Source organism: Carcharodon carcharias, chromosome 5 (assembly GCF_017639515.1).
Source record: "Carcharodon carcharias isolate sCarCar2 chromosome 5, sCarCar2.pri, whole genome shotgun sequence".
NCBI classification, from domain to species: Eukaryota; Metazoa; Chordata; class Chondrichthyes; order Lamniformes; family Lamnidae; genus Carcharodon; species Carcharodon carcharias.
This window is the reverse complement of record NC_054471.1, coordinates 3,088,815-3,105,081: the sequence shown is the minus strand read 5'-3', so window position 1 is coordinate 3,105,081 and position 16,267 is coordinate 3,088,815. Positions and strand designations below refer to the sequence as shown.

Below are 16,267 nucleotides of genomic sequence, written 5' to 3'. Positions count from 1 at the left end.
CAGCCTTCTGTGGCAATGAATTCCATAGATTCACCACTCTCTGGCTTATGAAGTTTCTCCTCATCTCTGTTCTAAAAGGTCTTCCCTTTACTCTAAGGCTGTGCCCTCGGGTCCTAGTCTCTCCTACTATTGGAAACATCTTCCTCACGTCCACTCTATCCAGGCCTTTCAGTCTTCTGTAAGTTTCAATCAGATCCCCCCTCATCCTTCTAAACTCCATCGAGTACAGACGCAGAGTTCTCAAACGTTCCTCATATGTTAAGCCTTTCATTCCTGGGATCATTCTCGTGAACCTCCTCTGGACCCTCTCCAGGGCCAGCACATCCTTCCTGAGATATGGGGCCCAAAATTGCTCACAATATTCTAAATGTGGTCTGACCAGAGCCTTATAAAGCCTCAGAGCACATCCCTGCTTTTATATACTGGTCCTCTTGAAATAAATGCCAACATTGCATTTGCCTTCCTAACTACTGACTCAAACTGCAAGTTAACCTTAAGAGAATCCTGGACTAGGACTCCCAAGTCCTTTGCACTCCAGATTTCTGAATTCTCTTCCCATTTAGAAAATAGTCTATGCCTCTATTCTTCCTACAAAGTGCATGAACTCACACTTCCCCACATTGTATTACATCTGCCACTTCTTTGCCCATTCTCCTAACCTGTCCAAATCCTTCTGCAGCCTCCCCGCCTCCTCAATTCTACCTGTCCCTCCACCCATCTTTGTATCATCTGCAAACTTAGCCAGAATGCCCTCAGTTCCTTCAACTAGATCATTAATGTATAAAGTGAAAAGTTGTGGTCCCAACACTGACCCCTGCGGAACTCCACTAGTCACTGGCTGCCATACTGAGAAGGACCCCCTTATCCCCACTCTCTGCCTCCTGCCAGACAGCCAATCTTCTATCCATGCTAGTACCTTGCCTCTAACACCATGGGCTCTTATCTTACTGAGCAGCCTCCTGTGCGGCACCTTGTCAAAGGCCTTCTGGAAGTCCAAGTAAATAACATCCATTGGCTCTCCTTTGTCTAACCTGCTCATTACCTCCTCAAAGAATTCTAACAGATTTGTCAGGCATGACCTCCCCTTGATGAAACCATGCTGACTTTGCCCTATTTTACCACGCACTTCCATGTATTCTGAAACCTCATCCTTAATAATGGACTCTAAAATCTTACCAACGACCGAGGTCAGGCAATTCGGCCGATAATTTCCCGTCTTTTGCCTCACTCCCTTCTTAAACAGGGGGGTTACATTAGTGATTTTCCAGTCCGTTGGGACCCTCCCTGACTCCAGTGATTCCTGAAAAATCACCATTAATGCCTCCACTATCTCTTCAGCTATCTCCTTCAGAACTCTGGGGTATAATCCATCAGGTCCAGGTGATTTATCCACATTCAGACCTTTCAGTTTTCCTAGCACCTTCTCCTTGGTAATGGCCACCATACTCACCTCTGCCCCCCCCCGACTCCTCTGAACTTTGGGGATGTCACTCAAAGATTTCAAATTGAACTCCCCTCCCCCACCCTGATCGCACTGGGACATCCCACACTGAACTCCCCTCCCCCACCCTGATCGCACTGGGACATCCCACACTGAACTCCCCTCCCCCACCCTGATCGCACTGGGACATCCCACACTGAACTCCCCTCCCCCACCCTGATCGCACTGGGACATCTCAAACTGAACACCCCTCCCCCACCCTGATCGCACTGGGACATCCCACACTGAACTCCCCTCCCCCACCCTGATCGCACTGGGACATCCCACACTGAACACCCCTCCCCCACCCTGATCGCACTGGGACATCCCAAACTGAACTCCCCTCCCCCACCCTGATCGCACTGGGACATCTCAAACTGAACTCCCCTCCCCCACCCTGATCGCACTGGGACATCCCAAACTGAACTCCCCTCCCCCACCCTGATCGCACTGGGACATCCCAAACTGAACTCCCCTCCCCCACCCTGATCGCACTGGGACATCTCAAACTGAACTCCCCTCCCCCACCCTGATCGCACTGGGACATCCCAAACTGAACTCCCCTCCCCCACCCTGATCGCACTGGGACATCTCAAACTGAACTCCCCTCCCCCACCCTGATCGCACTGGGACATCCCACACTGAACACCCCTCCCCCACCCTGATCAAACTGGGACATCTCAAACTGAACACCCCTCCCCCACCCTGATCGCACTGGGACATCTCAAACTGAACTCCCCTCCCCCACCCTGATCGCACTGGGACATCCCAAACTGAACTCCCCTCCCCCACCCTGATCGCACTTGGACATCCCAAACTGAACTCCCCTCCCCCACCCTGATCGCACTGGGACATCTCAAACTGAACACCCCTCCCCCAGCCTGATCGCACTTGGACATCCCACACTGAACTCCCCTCCCCCACCCTGATCGCACTGGGACATCCCACACTGAACTCCCCTCCCCCACCCTGATCGCACTGGGACATCTCAAACTGAACACCCCTCCCCCACCCTGATCGCACTGGGACATCCCACACTGAACTCCCCTCCCCCACCCTGATCGCACTGGGACATCCCACACTGAACTCCCCTCCCCCACCCTGATTGCACTGGGACATCCCAAACTGAACTCCCCTCCCCCACCCTGATCGCACTGGGACATCTCAAACTGAACTCCCCTCCCCCACCCTGATCGCACTGGGACATCCCAAACTGAACTCCCCTCCCCCACCCTGATCGCACTTGGACATCCCAAACTGAACTCCCCTCCCCCACCCTGATCGCACTGGGACATCTCAAACTGAACTCCCCTCCCCCACCCTGATCGCACTGGGACATCCCAAACTGAACACCCCTCCCCCACTCTCGTATTGTACTGAACACCTCTTATATAACGCGGTGGAACATCCTCTCCTCCTGCTTCAGCCACCCTCCCCAATACCACTGGGCTTTCCATTCCTGGGTGTTCTTTTTCTCGCTGGAGATACATCAACCTTTCAGCTAAGCATTAAACATTTTTGGCAACTGTAGGTTTTAGGAAATGATAGTGTTTTTTGGTTTGGAAGCTGAGCACAGTGTGTTATAAGAGAATTAGTGTGTAAGCACGAGTGCATGTGTGTGTGTGTAGGGCTTTGACTCAGTATTTTCTGTGTCGCTCTGGGAGTGCCCGGGTATGTGTGCAGTGACTGTATGGACAGAAGTTTGTTTGCCTGGTGTGAATGAGACTATGTGCATATCACGTTTGTGCATGAGGGACACACTGTAAGAATGAGTATTTCTGTACAGATCTGAATCTTTCTGTTGATTCAGAAGCAGACGGTATTGCTAGATTTAACAAGGGATTTCCCCCTTCAAGCCCAGTGATTGCAACAATTGCTCCCAGAAAATACAGACAGTTCCCTCCTCCCCGGATAACGCAGACCCTCCCTCCCTCCTCCCCGGATAACGCAGTCCCTCCCACCCTCCCCGGATAATGCAGACCCTCCCTCCCTCCTCCCCGGATAACGCAGTCCCTCCCACCCTCCCCGGATAACGCAGTCCCTCCCTCCCTCCTCCCCGGATAACGCAGTCCCTCCCACCCTCCCCGGATAACGCAGACCCTCCCTCCCTCCTCCCCGGATAACGCAGACCCTCCCTCCCTCCTCCCCGGATAACGCAGACCCTCCCTCCCTCCCCGGATAACGCAGTCCTTCCCTCCCTCCTCCCCGGATAACGCAGTCCCTCCCTCCCTCCTCCCCGGATAATGCAGTCCCTCCCTCCCTCCTCCCCGGATAACGCAGTCTCGCTCCCTCCTTCCCGTATAACCCAGTCCCTCCCTCCCTCCTCCTAGGATAACGCAGTCTCTCGCTCCCTCCTCCCCCGATAACACAGTCTCTCCAGGGTCACTGAGATTGTGGATCTTTTGTTGAGGTGGTGAGGGATCAATGAGATTGGGCGTCACATGTAGCGAAGGATCACAGAGATTGAGGATCACATGTAGTGAAGGATCCCTGAGTTTGGGGATCACATGTAGTGAAGGATCCCTGAGATTAGGGATCACTGTAGTGAAGGATCACTGAGATTGGAGATCACATGTAGAGCTGAAGGATCATTGAGAATGGGGATCACGTGTAGTGAAGGGTCACTGAGATTGGGGATGACTTGTAGAGATGGTGAAGGGTCACTGAGATTGGGGATGATGTGTAGAGGTGGTGAAGGGTCACTGAGATTGGGCATGACGTGTAGAGGTGGTGAAGGGTCACTGAGATTGGGGATGACGTGTAGAGGTGGTGAAGGGTCACTGAGATTGGGGATGACGTGTAGTGATGGTGAAGGATCACTGAGATTGGGGATGACATGTAGAGATGGTGAAGGATCACGGAGATTGGGGATGACATGTAGTGATGGTGAATGATCACTGAGATTGGGGATCACATGTAGTGATGGTGAAGGATCACTGAGGTTGGATGACATGTAGTGAAGGATCACGGAGATTGGGGATGACATGTAGAGATGGTGAAGGATCACGGAGATTGGGGATGACATGTAGTGATGGTGAAGGATCACTGAGATTGGGGATGACATGTAGTGAAGGGTCACTGAGATTGGGGATGACATGTAGAGATGGTGAAGGATCACTGAGATTGGGGATGACATGTAGATGTGGTGAAGGGTCACTGAGATTGGGGATGACATGTAGAGATGGTGAAGGGTCACTGAGATTGGGGATGACATGTAGAGATGGTGAAGGATCACTGAGATTGGGGATGACATGTAGTGAAGGGTCATTGAGATTGGGGATGACATGTAGATGTGGTGAAGGATCACAGAGATTGGGGATGACGTGTAGATGTGTTGAAGGATCACAGAGATTGGGGATGACGTGTAGAGGTGGTGAAGGGTCACTGAGATTGGGGATGACGTGTAGTGGTGGTGAAGGGTCACTGAGATTGGGGATGACGTGTAGAGGTGGTGAAGGGTCACTGAGATTGGGGATGACATGTAGATGTGGTGAAGGGTCACGGAGATTGGGGATGACATGTAGAGATGGTGAAGGGTCACTGACATTGGGGATGACGTGTAGTGAAGGGTCATTGAGATTGGGGATGACGTGTAGAGGTGGTGAAGGATCACGGAGATTGGGGATGACATGTAGTGAAGGGTCACTGAGTTTGGGGATGACGTGTAGAGGTGGTGAAGGATCACGGAGTGTTGTGCTGGGTGTCCATAGCCAAGTGTGATTGCCCCTGCTGTGTGTATGAAACAATATTATATACAATCTATACATTGCATAAACCCTCTCAGAGCTCCTCAGCTCAGTCTGTGAAACATGCAGATTGAAACTGCTGGCCTCTCATGTCTGGCATTCAGTGTAAACTCTGCAGTATCTTCCTCTGCTGAACTGAGCCAAGCTTCAGAGTATTGCTGTTGGCAGCCTGCAGAATTTGGCCAGCATCTGTCCCTGCTCCCCCTGCCCCCCACCACCTACCGCCCCGGGTCAGCTCTTGGACACAAAGCGAGCCCACACTTGCTGCAGCTGTGTCCGCGAAATACGGAGGACAGAGGGCATCAGTCGGTGGCTGCCTGGGATCAGGGGCATGTGTCTCCGTGACGATGGTGACATGCGTGCCGGGCTGCTCTCTGCTGAGCGGCTCCTCTGCAGGAAGGTGACGCTCGTGTGAGGATAATGTTCAGTCTCCAGGGAAGAGGAGGAGAACACAGAGGAAGCGAGTCTCCTGAGCGGGCTGTACCGCGGAACAGAGTGCAGTGGCAGCTGGTCAGCTTCCTCCTCCTCAAACTGAAAGACAAACCGAGGGCCGAGGCCACAGTCAGAGAGGCGAGAATACTGGGCAAATAGCTCAACCGTTCAGCCTCAGGAACCAGAGAGTTTGAGCTCAAATCGCCCCGGGCAGTCTGAAGATCTGAATTCACTTCCAGGAACGTGTTAACAAAAGGGTGGGAAGCTGTAAAGGTGACTGTGAAGCAGCTGGATCCGCGTTCAAAACCCAGCTGCTTCACTCATATGTCATTCAGGCAAGAAAAGCTGCCATTCTAACCTGGCCTGTGCTGCAGACACTGTTCAAAGCCGAACAGCAGGGTCAGCTCTGAGGGAGCCCCTCAAAACACTCAATTAGATTAAAATAGCATCGCTTCAGGAAAACTCACTGCCAACAACTCCATACAAGCAGGGATTGGTAATAAATGCAGGCCTGGCCTGGCCAGCGATGCCCACATCCCGAGACTGAATGAAAAAGCAGCTGGGAATGGGGTGGGAAGCGCAGGCCTTACCCTTGGGAAGGCTGAGCCGTGTGACAGACACTCCAGGAGCTGAGAGTAAGGCATGGCTCCTCCACACTCAATCTGAGGGTCGTGCTGTGTGAGGAACGCAGGGCGGGGGCGGGGCAGGGCAGGGCAAGGCGGGGCAGAGTGGGACAAGGCAGGGTGGGACAAGGCAGGGCAGAGTGGGACAAGGCAGGGCAGGGCAAGGCGGGGCAGAGTGGGACAAGGCAGGGTGGGACAAGGCAGGGCAGAGTGGGACAAGGCAGGGTGGGACAAGGCAGGGCAGAGTGGTACAAGGCAGGGCAGAGTGGGACAAGGCAGGGCAGAGTGGGACAAGGCAGGGCGGGACAAGGCAGGGCAGAGTGGGACAAGGCAGGGCAGAGTGGGACAAGGCAGGGCAGAGTGGGACAAGGCAGGGCAGAGTGGGACAAGGCAGGGCAGAGTGGGACAAGGCAGGGCGGGACAAGGCAGGGCAGAGTGGGACAAGGCGGGGCGGGACAAGGCAGGGCAGAGTGGGACAAGGCAGGGCAGAGTGGGACAAGGCAGGGCGGGACAAGGCAGGGCAGAGTGGGACAAGGCGGGGCGGGGCAAGACGGGGCGGGACAAGGTGGGACAAGGCAGGGCGGGACAAGGTGGGACAAGGCGGGGCGGGGCAAGACGGGGCGGGACAAGGCAGGGCGGGACAAGGTGGGACAAGGCAGGGCAGAGTGGGACAAGGCAGGGCGGGACAAGGTGGGACAAGGCAGGGCAGAGTGGGACAAGGCGGGGCGGGGCAAGGCAGGGCGGGACAAGGCGGGGCAAGGCAGGGCAGAGTGGGACAAGGCAGGGTGGGGCAAGGCGGGACAAGGCAGGGCAGAGTGGGACAAGGCGGGGTGGGGCAAGGCGGGACAAGGCAGGGCAGAGTGGGACAAGGCGGGGCGGGGCAAGGCAGGGCAGAGTGGGACAAGGCGGGGCGGGGCAAGGGGGGGCAGAGTGGGACAAGGCAGGGCGGGACAAGGCAGGGCAGAGTGGGACAAGGCAGGGTGGGACAAGGCAGGGCGGGACAAGGCGGGGCGGGACAAGGCGGGGCAGAGTGGGACAAGGCAGGGCGGGACAAGGCAGGGCAGAGTGGGACAAGGCAGGGCAGAGTGGGACAAGGCAGGGCAGAGTGGGACAAGGCAGGGCAGAGTGGGACAAGGCAGGGCGGGACAAGGCAGCGCAGAGTGGGACTAGGCAGGGCGGGACAAGGCAGGGCAGAGTGGGACAAGGCAGGGCGGGACAAGGCAGGGCAGAGTGGGACAAGGCAGGGCAGAGTGGGACAAGGCAGGGCAGAGTGGGACAAGGCAGGGCAGAGTGGGACAAGGCAGGGCAGAGTGGGACCAGGCGGGGTGGGGCAAGGCAGGGCAGAGTGGGACAAGGCAGAGTGGGACAAGGCAGGGCAGAGTGGGACAAGGCAGGGCAGAGTGGGACAAGGCAGGGCAGAGTGGGACAAGGCAGGGCAGAGTGGGACAAGGCAGGGCAGAGTGGGACAAGGCAGGGCGGGACAAGGCAGGGCAGAGTGGGACAAGGCAGGGCAGAGTGGGACAAGGCAGGGCAGAGTGGGACAAGGCAGGGCAGAGTGGGACAAGGCAGGGCAGAGTGGGACAAGGCAGGGCGGGACAAGGCAGGGCAGAGTGGGACAAGGCAGGGCGGGACAAGGCAGGGCAGAGTGGGACAAGGCAGGGCAGAGTGCGACAAGGCAGGGCAGAGTGGGACCAGGCGGGGTGGGGCCAGGCGGGGTGGGGCAAGGCAGAGTGGGACAAGGCAGGGTGGGGCAAGGCGGGGTGGGGCAAGGCAGGGCAGAGTGGGACAAGGCGGGGTGGGGCAAGGCAGGGCAGAGTGGGACCAGGCGGGGTGGGACAAGGCAGGGCAGAGTGGGACAAGGCAGGGCAGAGTGGGACAAGGCAGGGCAGAGTGGGACAAGGCAGGGCAGAGTGGGACCAGGCAGGGCAGAGTGGGACCAGGCAGGGCAGAGTGGGACCAGGCAGGGCAGAGTGGGACAAGGCAGGGCAGAGTGGGACCAGGCGGGGTGGGGCAAGGCAGGGCAGAGTGGGACCAGGCGGGGTGGGGCAAGGCAGGGCAGAGTGGGACCAGGCAGGGCAGAGTGGGACAAGGCAGGGCGGGACAAGGCAGGGCAGAGTGGGACCAGGCAGGGCAGAGTGGGACAAGGCAGGGCAGAGTGGGACAAGGCGGGGTGGGGCAAGGCAGGGCAGAGTGGGACCAGGCGGGGTGGGGCAAGGCAGGGCAGAGTGGGACCAGGCGGGGTGGGGCAAGGCAGGGCAGAGTGGGACAAGGCAGGGCGGGACAAGGCAGGGCGGGACAAGGCAGGGCGGGACAAGGCAGGGCGGGACAAGGCAGGGCAGAGTGGGACAAGGCAGGGCAGAGTGGGACAAGGCAGGGCAGAGTGGGACAAGGCAGGGCGGGACAAGGCAGGGGTGGGGCAAGGCATGGGTGGGGCAAGGCGGGGGTGGGGCAAGGCGGGGGTGGGGCAAGGCGGGGGTGGGGCAAGGCGGGGGTGGGGCGGGGCAAGGCGGGGCAAGGCAAGGCGGGGCAAGGCAAGGCGGGGCAAGGCAAGGCAAGGCAGGGCGGGGCAAGGCGGGGCGGGGCAAGGCGGGGGAGGGGTGGGGCAAGGCGGGGGTGTGGGGAAAGGCGGAGGCGGGGCGAGGCAAAGCAGGGCGGGACACGGCGGGGCGGGTCGGTGCAGTGCGAGGTGGGGGGCAGGGCGAGGGAGGTGCACGGCGAGGAGGTGCACGGCGAGGGGGGTGCACGGCGAGGGGGGTGCAGGGCGAGGGGGGTGCAGGACGAGGGAGGTGCAGGGCGAGGGGAGTGCAGGGCGAGAGGGTGCAGGGCGAGGGAGTGCAGGGCGAGGGAGGTGCAGGGCGAGGGGGTGCAGGGCGAGAGGGTGCAGGGCGAGGGCGGTGCACGGCGAGGGTGTGCAGGGCGAGAGGGTGCAGGGCGAGAGGGTGCAGGACGAGAGGGTGCAGGGCGAGGGTGTGCAGGGCGAGGGGGGCAGGGCGAGAGGGTGCAGGGCGAGAGGGTGCAGGGCGAAGGTGTGCAGGGCAAGGGTGTGCAGGGCGAGGGTGTGCAGGGCGAAGGTGTGCAGGGCGAGGGTGTGCAGGGCGAGGGGGGCAGGGCGAGAGGGTGCAGGGCGAGAGGGTGCAGGGCGAGGGTGTGCAGGGCGAAGGTGTGCAGGGCGAGGGTGTGCAGGGCGAGGGTGTGCAGGGCGAGGGGGGCAGGGCGAGAGGGTGCAGGGCGAGAGGGTGCAGGGCGAGTGGGGTGCACAGCGAGAGGGGTGCAGGGCGAGCGGTTGCAGGGCGAGGGTGTGCAGGGCGAGGGTGTGCAGGGCGAGAGGGTGCAGGGCGAGAGGGTGCAGGGCGAGGGTGTGCAGGGCGAGAGGGTGCAGGGCGAGGGGGGTGCAGGGCGAGGGTGTGCAGGGCGAGGGGGGTGCAGGGCGAGGGTGTGCAGGGCGAGGGTGTGCAGGGCGAGAGGGTGCAGGGCGAGGGGGGTGCAGGGCGAGGGTGTGCAGGGCGAGGGTGTGCAGGCCGAGAGGGTGCAGGGCGAGAGGGTGCAGGGCGAGTGGGGTGCACAGCGAGAGGGGTGCAGGGCGAGGGGGTGCAGGGCGAGTGGGGTGCAGGGCAAGGGGGGCAGGGCGAGGGGGTGCAGGACGAGGGGGTGCAGGGCAAGGGGGTGCAGGACGAGGGGGTGCAGGACGAGGGGGTGCAGGGCGCGGGGGTGCAGGGCGAGGGGGTGCAGGGCGAGGGGGTGCAGGGCGAGGGGGTGCAGGGTGAGGGCCAGGGGGAGAATTTTCCTGTACGGCTTTGAGAGAGATTATGTTTACTTGGGCTGGTGCTGACCGATGGGGCTGTGCCTGCTCCTTGTGCCCACCCCGGGGGTGCCCAACATTGCCACCACTCACCTGTGGCTCAGAGCCTGAAAGGTCGGACTCTCGCCTCCTGCAGCGGGGAACTGGCTGAGAATGGTGTAACGGTGAGTGTCCAGGGCTCGGAGCCCGAGCCTCCCTGGCGCTCTCTCTGTGCACGCTCTCCTGTTCTCCCTTTGCCCTCACATCCTGGCTCTTGGGGCGGACAGCTGCCTCTGCTCCCTCCAGGGGTCGCAGCTCCTCAGGCTCCTCATCGGTTGTCCCTGATGAACTTGCTTCCACTCCAGGGTGAAAATCTTTGAGTTCAGTCCTGTCGATGATGACCCAGTCCTTACTGTCAAAGTCTTCCTCCTCAGCCAGAGGTACTGATCGAAAGGCTGTGCTCAGAGCCTCATGCTCCACTGAGGCTGACGCTTCCAAGTTGCCACTGTACTGCTTCTCCCCTGGGGCCTGCCCCATGTTCACTGACAGCATCTGTGCGTGTTGTGAGGAGTAGGCCTGTCGAGATGGAGAGCCCATGTAGTCCATCCGTGACCTATAACACGCCAACAGCCCATGTCAGAGACAAACCAAGCTATAACGCCTACATTTCTATCATTATTAACAACGTGGCCACACATCCCAAATTACATCACACTCACTGTAGGAGGAGCAGGTCACATCGTCCCTAAGACAGCTCCATTATCAATATCATCATCAATGGCTGAACGGCTAGCTCCACTCAGCTACTGTTGTAACACAGTAATCACAACAACCAATTTGCAGACAGCAAACTCCCAGAAACACCAGGGCATGGCAGCAGGGCAATAATATTAGTATGGGATTGATACAGGTCAAGGGGAGGGCAGGTGCCATGGCATTAGTTTTGCAATTGATTGAGGGTTTAGACAGTGACAGTGGGATTAGTTTGAGATTGATTCAGTCTGCTCTGTAGCAATCCCCAAAAAAATCCCACTGACCTACTCTGTCCCTATACCCTGTATCAATCTCCAAACTAATCAAACTGCCCCGCTCTCTCCCCATAGCCCTGTATCAATCTCCAAACTAATCCCACTACCCCACTCTCTCCCCATAGCTCTGTATCAATCCCAAACTAATCCCACTGTCCCCGCTCTCTCCCCATAGCCCTGTATCAATCCCCAAACTAATTCCACTACCCCACTCTCCCCATAGCCCTGTATCAATCCCCAAACTAATTCCACTACCCCACTCTCTCCCCATAGCCCTGTATCAATCCCCAAACTAATCCCACTGCCCCGCTCTCTCCCCATAGCCCTGTATCAATCTCCAAACTAATCCCACTACCCCACTCTCTCCCCATAGCTCTGTATCAATCCCAAACTAATCCCACTGACCCGCTCTCTCCCCATAGCACTGTATCAATCCCCAAAATAATCCCACTGACCCGCTCTCTCCCCATAGCCCTGTATCAATCCCCAAACTAATCCCACTGACCCGCTCTCTCCCCATAGCACTGTATCAATCCCCAAACTAATCCCACTGCCCCACTCTCTCACCATAGCCCTGTGTCAATCCCAAAGTAATCCCAAAGTCCTGCTCTCTCCCCGTTACCGTGTTTCGATTGGGAATCATACAGGGCTATGGAGAGAAAGGGTGGCAGAGGGGCTAGTTTGGGATTGATACTGGGCTATGGGGAGAGAGCAGGGCAGTGGGATTAGTTTGGGATTGATACAGGGCTATGGGGAGAGAGCGGGACAGTGGGATTAGTTTGGGATTGATACAGGGCTATGGGGAGAGAGCGGGACAGTGGGATTAGTTTGGGGATTGATACAGGGCTATGGGGAGAGAGCGGGACAGTGGGATTAGTTTGGGGATTGATACAGGGCTATGAGGAGAGAGCGGGACAGTGGGATTAGTTTGGGGATTGATACTGGGCTATGGGGAGAGAGCGGGACAGTGGGATTAGTTTGGGGATTGATACAGGGCTATGGGGAGAGAGCGGGTCAGTGGGATTAGTTTCGGGATTGATACAGTGCTATGGGGAGAGAGCGGGTCCCGCCATTTCCTGCGACCTATTCCCAGGCAGACCTTCACCCTGCACCTCGCTGAAAACCCTCGAATAATCGCTCACCGCTTCTCCAGCCCATCAGCCCGGGCGTCTGCAGTCGACAGCCTGTCAGACTCGGGGCTGTTTACACGCCGATATCTCAGTGAGGGTTGCCGTTCAGGTACAGGGGAGCTGGGACATGGACCTCGACTCAGCTCCTCATCCAACACACACTGAGTCTGTATCAACACAGAGAGAGAGAATCATTACAATGTATCTTGAATGATGATCCAGCGCCCTAACACAGTAACCTGGTAACTGACTGTATCTCTACTGATGTTAATCCAGCTTCCTCACACTGTCACTCAGTAACCCCTCTTCCCCCAGCGTCCTGTGTTACTGACTGTATCTCTACTGATGTAATTCCAGCTCCCTCCCACGTCACTCAGTAACCCCTCTCCCTCCAGTGCCCTGTGTTACTGACTGTATCTCTACTGATGTTAATCCAACCCCCTTACACTGTCTCTCAGTAATCCCTCGCCCCCCAGTGCCGTGTTACTGACAGTATCTCTACTGATGTTAATCCAGCTCCCTCACACAGTCACTCAGTAACCCCTCACCCCCAGTGCCCTGTGTTACTGACTGTATCTCTACTGATGTTAATCCAGCTCCCTCACACTGTCACTCAGTAACCCCTCACCCCCAGTGCCCTGTGTTACTGACTGTGTCTCTCCTGACGTTAATCCAGTTCCCTCACACTGTCACTCAGTAACTCCTCTCCCGACAGTGCCCTGTGTTACTAACTGTATCTCTACTGATGTTAATCCAGCCTCCTCACACTGTCACTCAGTAACCCCTCTACCCCCCCAGCGCCCTGTTACTGACTGTATCTCTACTGAGGTTAATCCAGCTCCCTCACACTGTCACTCAGTAACCCCTCACCAACAAATGCCCTGTGTTACTGACTATATCTCTATTGATGTTAATCCAGCTCCCTCACACTGTCACTCAGTAACCCCTCTCCCACAGTGCCCTGTGTTACTGACTGTATCTCTACTGATGTTAATCCAGCCTCCTCACACTATCACTCAGTAACCCCTCTACCCCCCCAGCGCCCTGTGTTACTGACTGTATCTCTACTGATGTGAATCCAGCTCCCTCACCCTCTCACTCAGTAACCCCTCTCCACCAGTGCCCTGTGTTACTGACTGCATCTCTACTGATGTTAATCCAGTTCCCTCACACGGTCACTCAGTAACCCCTCTCCCCCAGTGCCCTGTGTTACTCACGGTATCTCTACTGATGTTAATCCAGTTTCCTCACACAAGCAGTCAGTAAGCCATCTCCCCCAGTGCCCTGTGTTACTGACTGTATCTCTACTGATGTTAATCCAGTTCCCTCACACTGTCACTCAGTAACCCCTCTCCCCCTGAGGGCCCTGTGTTACTGACTGTATCTCTATTGATGTTAATCCAGCTTCCTCACACTGTCACTCAGTAACCCCTCTCCCCAAGCGCCCTGTGTTACTACCTGTATCTCTACTGTTGTTAATCCAGCTTCCTCATGCTGTCACTCGGTAACCCCTCTCCCGACAGCTCCCTGTGTTACTGACCGTGTCTCTACTGATGTTAATCCAGCTCCCTCACACTGTCACTCAGTAACCCTTCTCCCCCCAGTGCCCTGTGTTCCTGACTGTGTCTCTCCTGACGTTAATCCAGTTCCCTCACTGTCACTCAGTAACCCCTCTCCCGACAGTGCCCTGTGTTACTAACTGAATCTCTACTGATGTTAATCCAGCCTCCTCACACTGTCACTCAGTAACCCCTCTACCCCCCCAGCGCCCTGTGACTGACTGTATCTCTACTGAGGTTAATTCAGCTCCCTCACACTGTCACTCAGTAACCCCTCACCAACAAATGCCCTGTGTTACTGACTATATCTCTATTGATGTTAATCCAGCTCCCTCACACAGTCACCCAGTAACCCCTCTCCCACAGTGCCCTGTGTTACTGACTGTATCTCTACTGATGTTAATCCAGCCTCCTCACACTGTCACTCAGTAACCCCTCTACCCCCCCAGCGCCCTGTGTTACTGACTGTATCTCTACTGATGTGAATCCAGCTCCCTCACCGTCTCACTCAGTAACCCCTCTCCACCAGTGCCCCGTGTTACTGACTGCATCTCTACTGATGTTAATCCAGTTCCCTCACACGGTCACTCAGTAAACCCTCTCCACCCAACAGTGCCCTGTGTTACTGACTGTATCTCTACTGATGTTAATCCAGCTCCCTCACCCTCTCACCCAGTAAATCCTCTTCCCCCCCCAGCGCCCTGTGTTATTGATTGTATCTCTACTGATGTTAATCCAGCTTCCTCACACTGCCACTCAGTAACCCATCTCCACCAGCGCCCGGTGTTACTGACTGTATCTGTACTGATGTAAATCCAACTCCCTCACATTGTCACTCACTAACTCCTCTCTCCCTAGTGCCCTGTGTTACTGACTGTATCTCTACGGATGTTAATCCAGCTCCCTGACACCGTCACTCAGTAACCCCTCTCCCATAGGTCAATATGTTATTCACTGTCTCTCTACGGATGTTAATCCAGCTCCCTCACAGTCACTCAGTAACCCCTCACCCCCAGCGCCGTGTTACTAACTGTATCTCTACAGATGTTAATTCAGCTCCCTCACACTGTCACTCAGTAAGCCCTCACCCCCAGTGCCCTGTGTTACTGACTGTATCTCTACTGATGTTAATCCAGCTCCCTCACACTGTCACTCAGTAACCCCTCTTCCCCCAGCGTCCTGTGTTACTGACTGTATCTCTACTGATGTAATTCCAGCTCCCTCCGACGGTCACTCAGTAACCCCTCTCCCGACAGCTCCCTGTGTTACTGACCGTGTCTCTACTGATGTTAATCCAGCTCCCTCACACTGTCACTCAGTAACCCTTCTCCCCCCAGTGCCCTGTGTTACTGACTGTGTCTCTCCTGACGTTAATCCAGTTCCCTCACTGTCACTCAGTAACCCCTCTCCCGACAGTGCCCTGTGTTACTAACTGAATCTCTACTGATGTTAATCCAGCCTCCTCACACTGTCACTCAGTAACCCCTCACCAACAAATGCCCTGTGTTACTGACTATATCTCTATTGATGTTAATCCAGCTCCCTCACACTGTCACTCAGTAACCCCTCTCCCACAGTGCCCTGTGTTACTGACTGTATCTCTACTGATGTTAATCCAGCCTCCTCACACTGTCACTCAGTAACCCCTCTACCCCCCCAGCGCCCTGTGTTACTGACTGTATCTCTACTGATGTGAATCCAGCTCCCTCACCGTCTCACTCAGTAACCCCTCTCCACCAGTGCCCTGTGTTACTGACTGCATCTCTACTGATGTTAATCCAGTTCCCTCACACGGTCACTCAGTAAACCCTCTCCCCCCAACAGTGCCCTGTGTTACTGACTGTATCTCTACTGATGTTAATCCAGCTCCCTCACCCTCTCACCCAGTAAATCCTCTTCCCCCCCCAGCGCCCTGTGTTATTGATTGTATCTCTACTGATGTTAATCCAGCTTCCTCACACTGCCACTCAGTAACCCATCTCCACCAGCGCCCGGTGTTACTGACTGTATCTGTACTGATGTAAATCCAACTCCCTCACATTGTCACTCACTAACTCCTCTCTCCCTAGTGCCCTGTGTTACTGACTGTATCTCTACGGATGTTAATCCAGCTCCCTGACACCGTCACTCAGTAAACCCTCTCCCATAGGTCAATGTGTTATTCACTGTCTCTCTACGGATGTTAATCCAGCTCCCTCACAGTCACTCAGTAACCCCTCACCCCCAGCGCCGTGTTACTAACTGTATCTCTACTGATGTTAATTCAGCTCCCTCACACTGTCACTCAGTAAGCCCTCACCCCCAGTGCCCTGTGTTACTGACTGTATCTCTACTGATGTTAATCCAGCTTCCTCACACTGTCACTCAGTAACCCATCTCCACCAGTGCCCGGTGTTACTGACTGTATCTCTACTGATGTTAATCCAGCTCCCTCGCTGTCACTCAGTAACCCATCTCCCCCCAGTGCCCTGTGTTACTGACTGTATCTCGT

At 56.5% G+C, this 16,267-nt stretch overlaps 1 protein-coding gene across 1 annotated transcript in view; it reads right to left on the bottom strand.

Moving 5' to 3' along the window:
* LOC121278078 (tau-tubulin kinase 1-like) overlaps positions 1-16,267 on the bottom strand; it is a 265,278-nt gene that overhangs the window by 28,608 nt on the left and 220,403 nt on the right. The window contains exons 7-8 of the mRNA XM_041188135.1: positions 12,230-12,384; positions 10,174-10,672 (exon numbers count right to left, since the gene is read on the bottom strand). Of these exons, the coding sequence (XP_041044069.1) occupies positions 10,174-10,672; positions 12,230-12,384 (654 nt within the window). The remainder of the gene's footprint in view (positions 1-10,173; positions 10,673-12,229; positions 12,385-16,267) is intronic.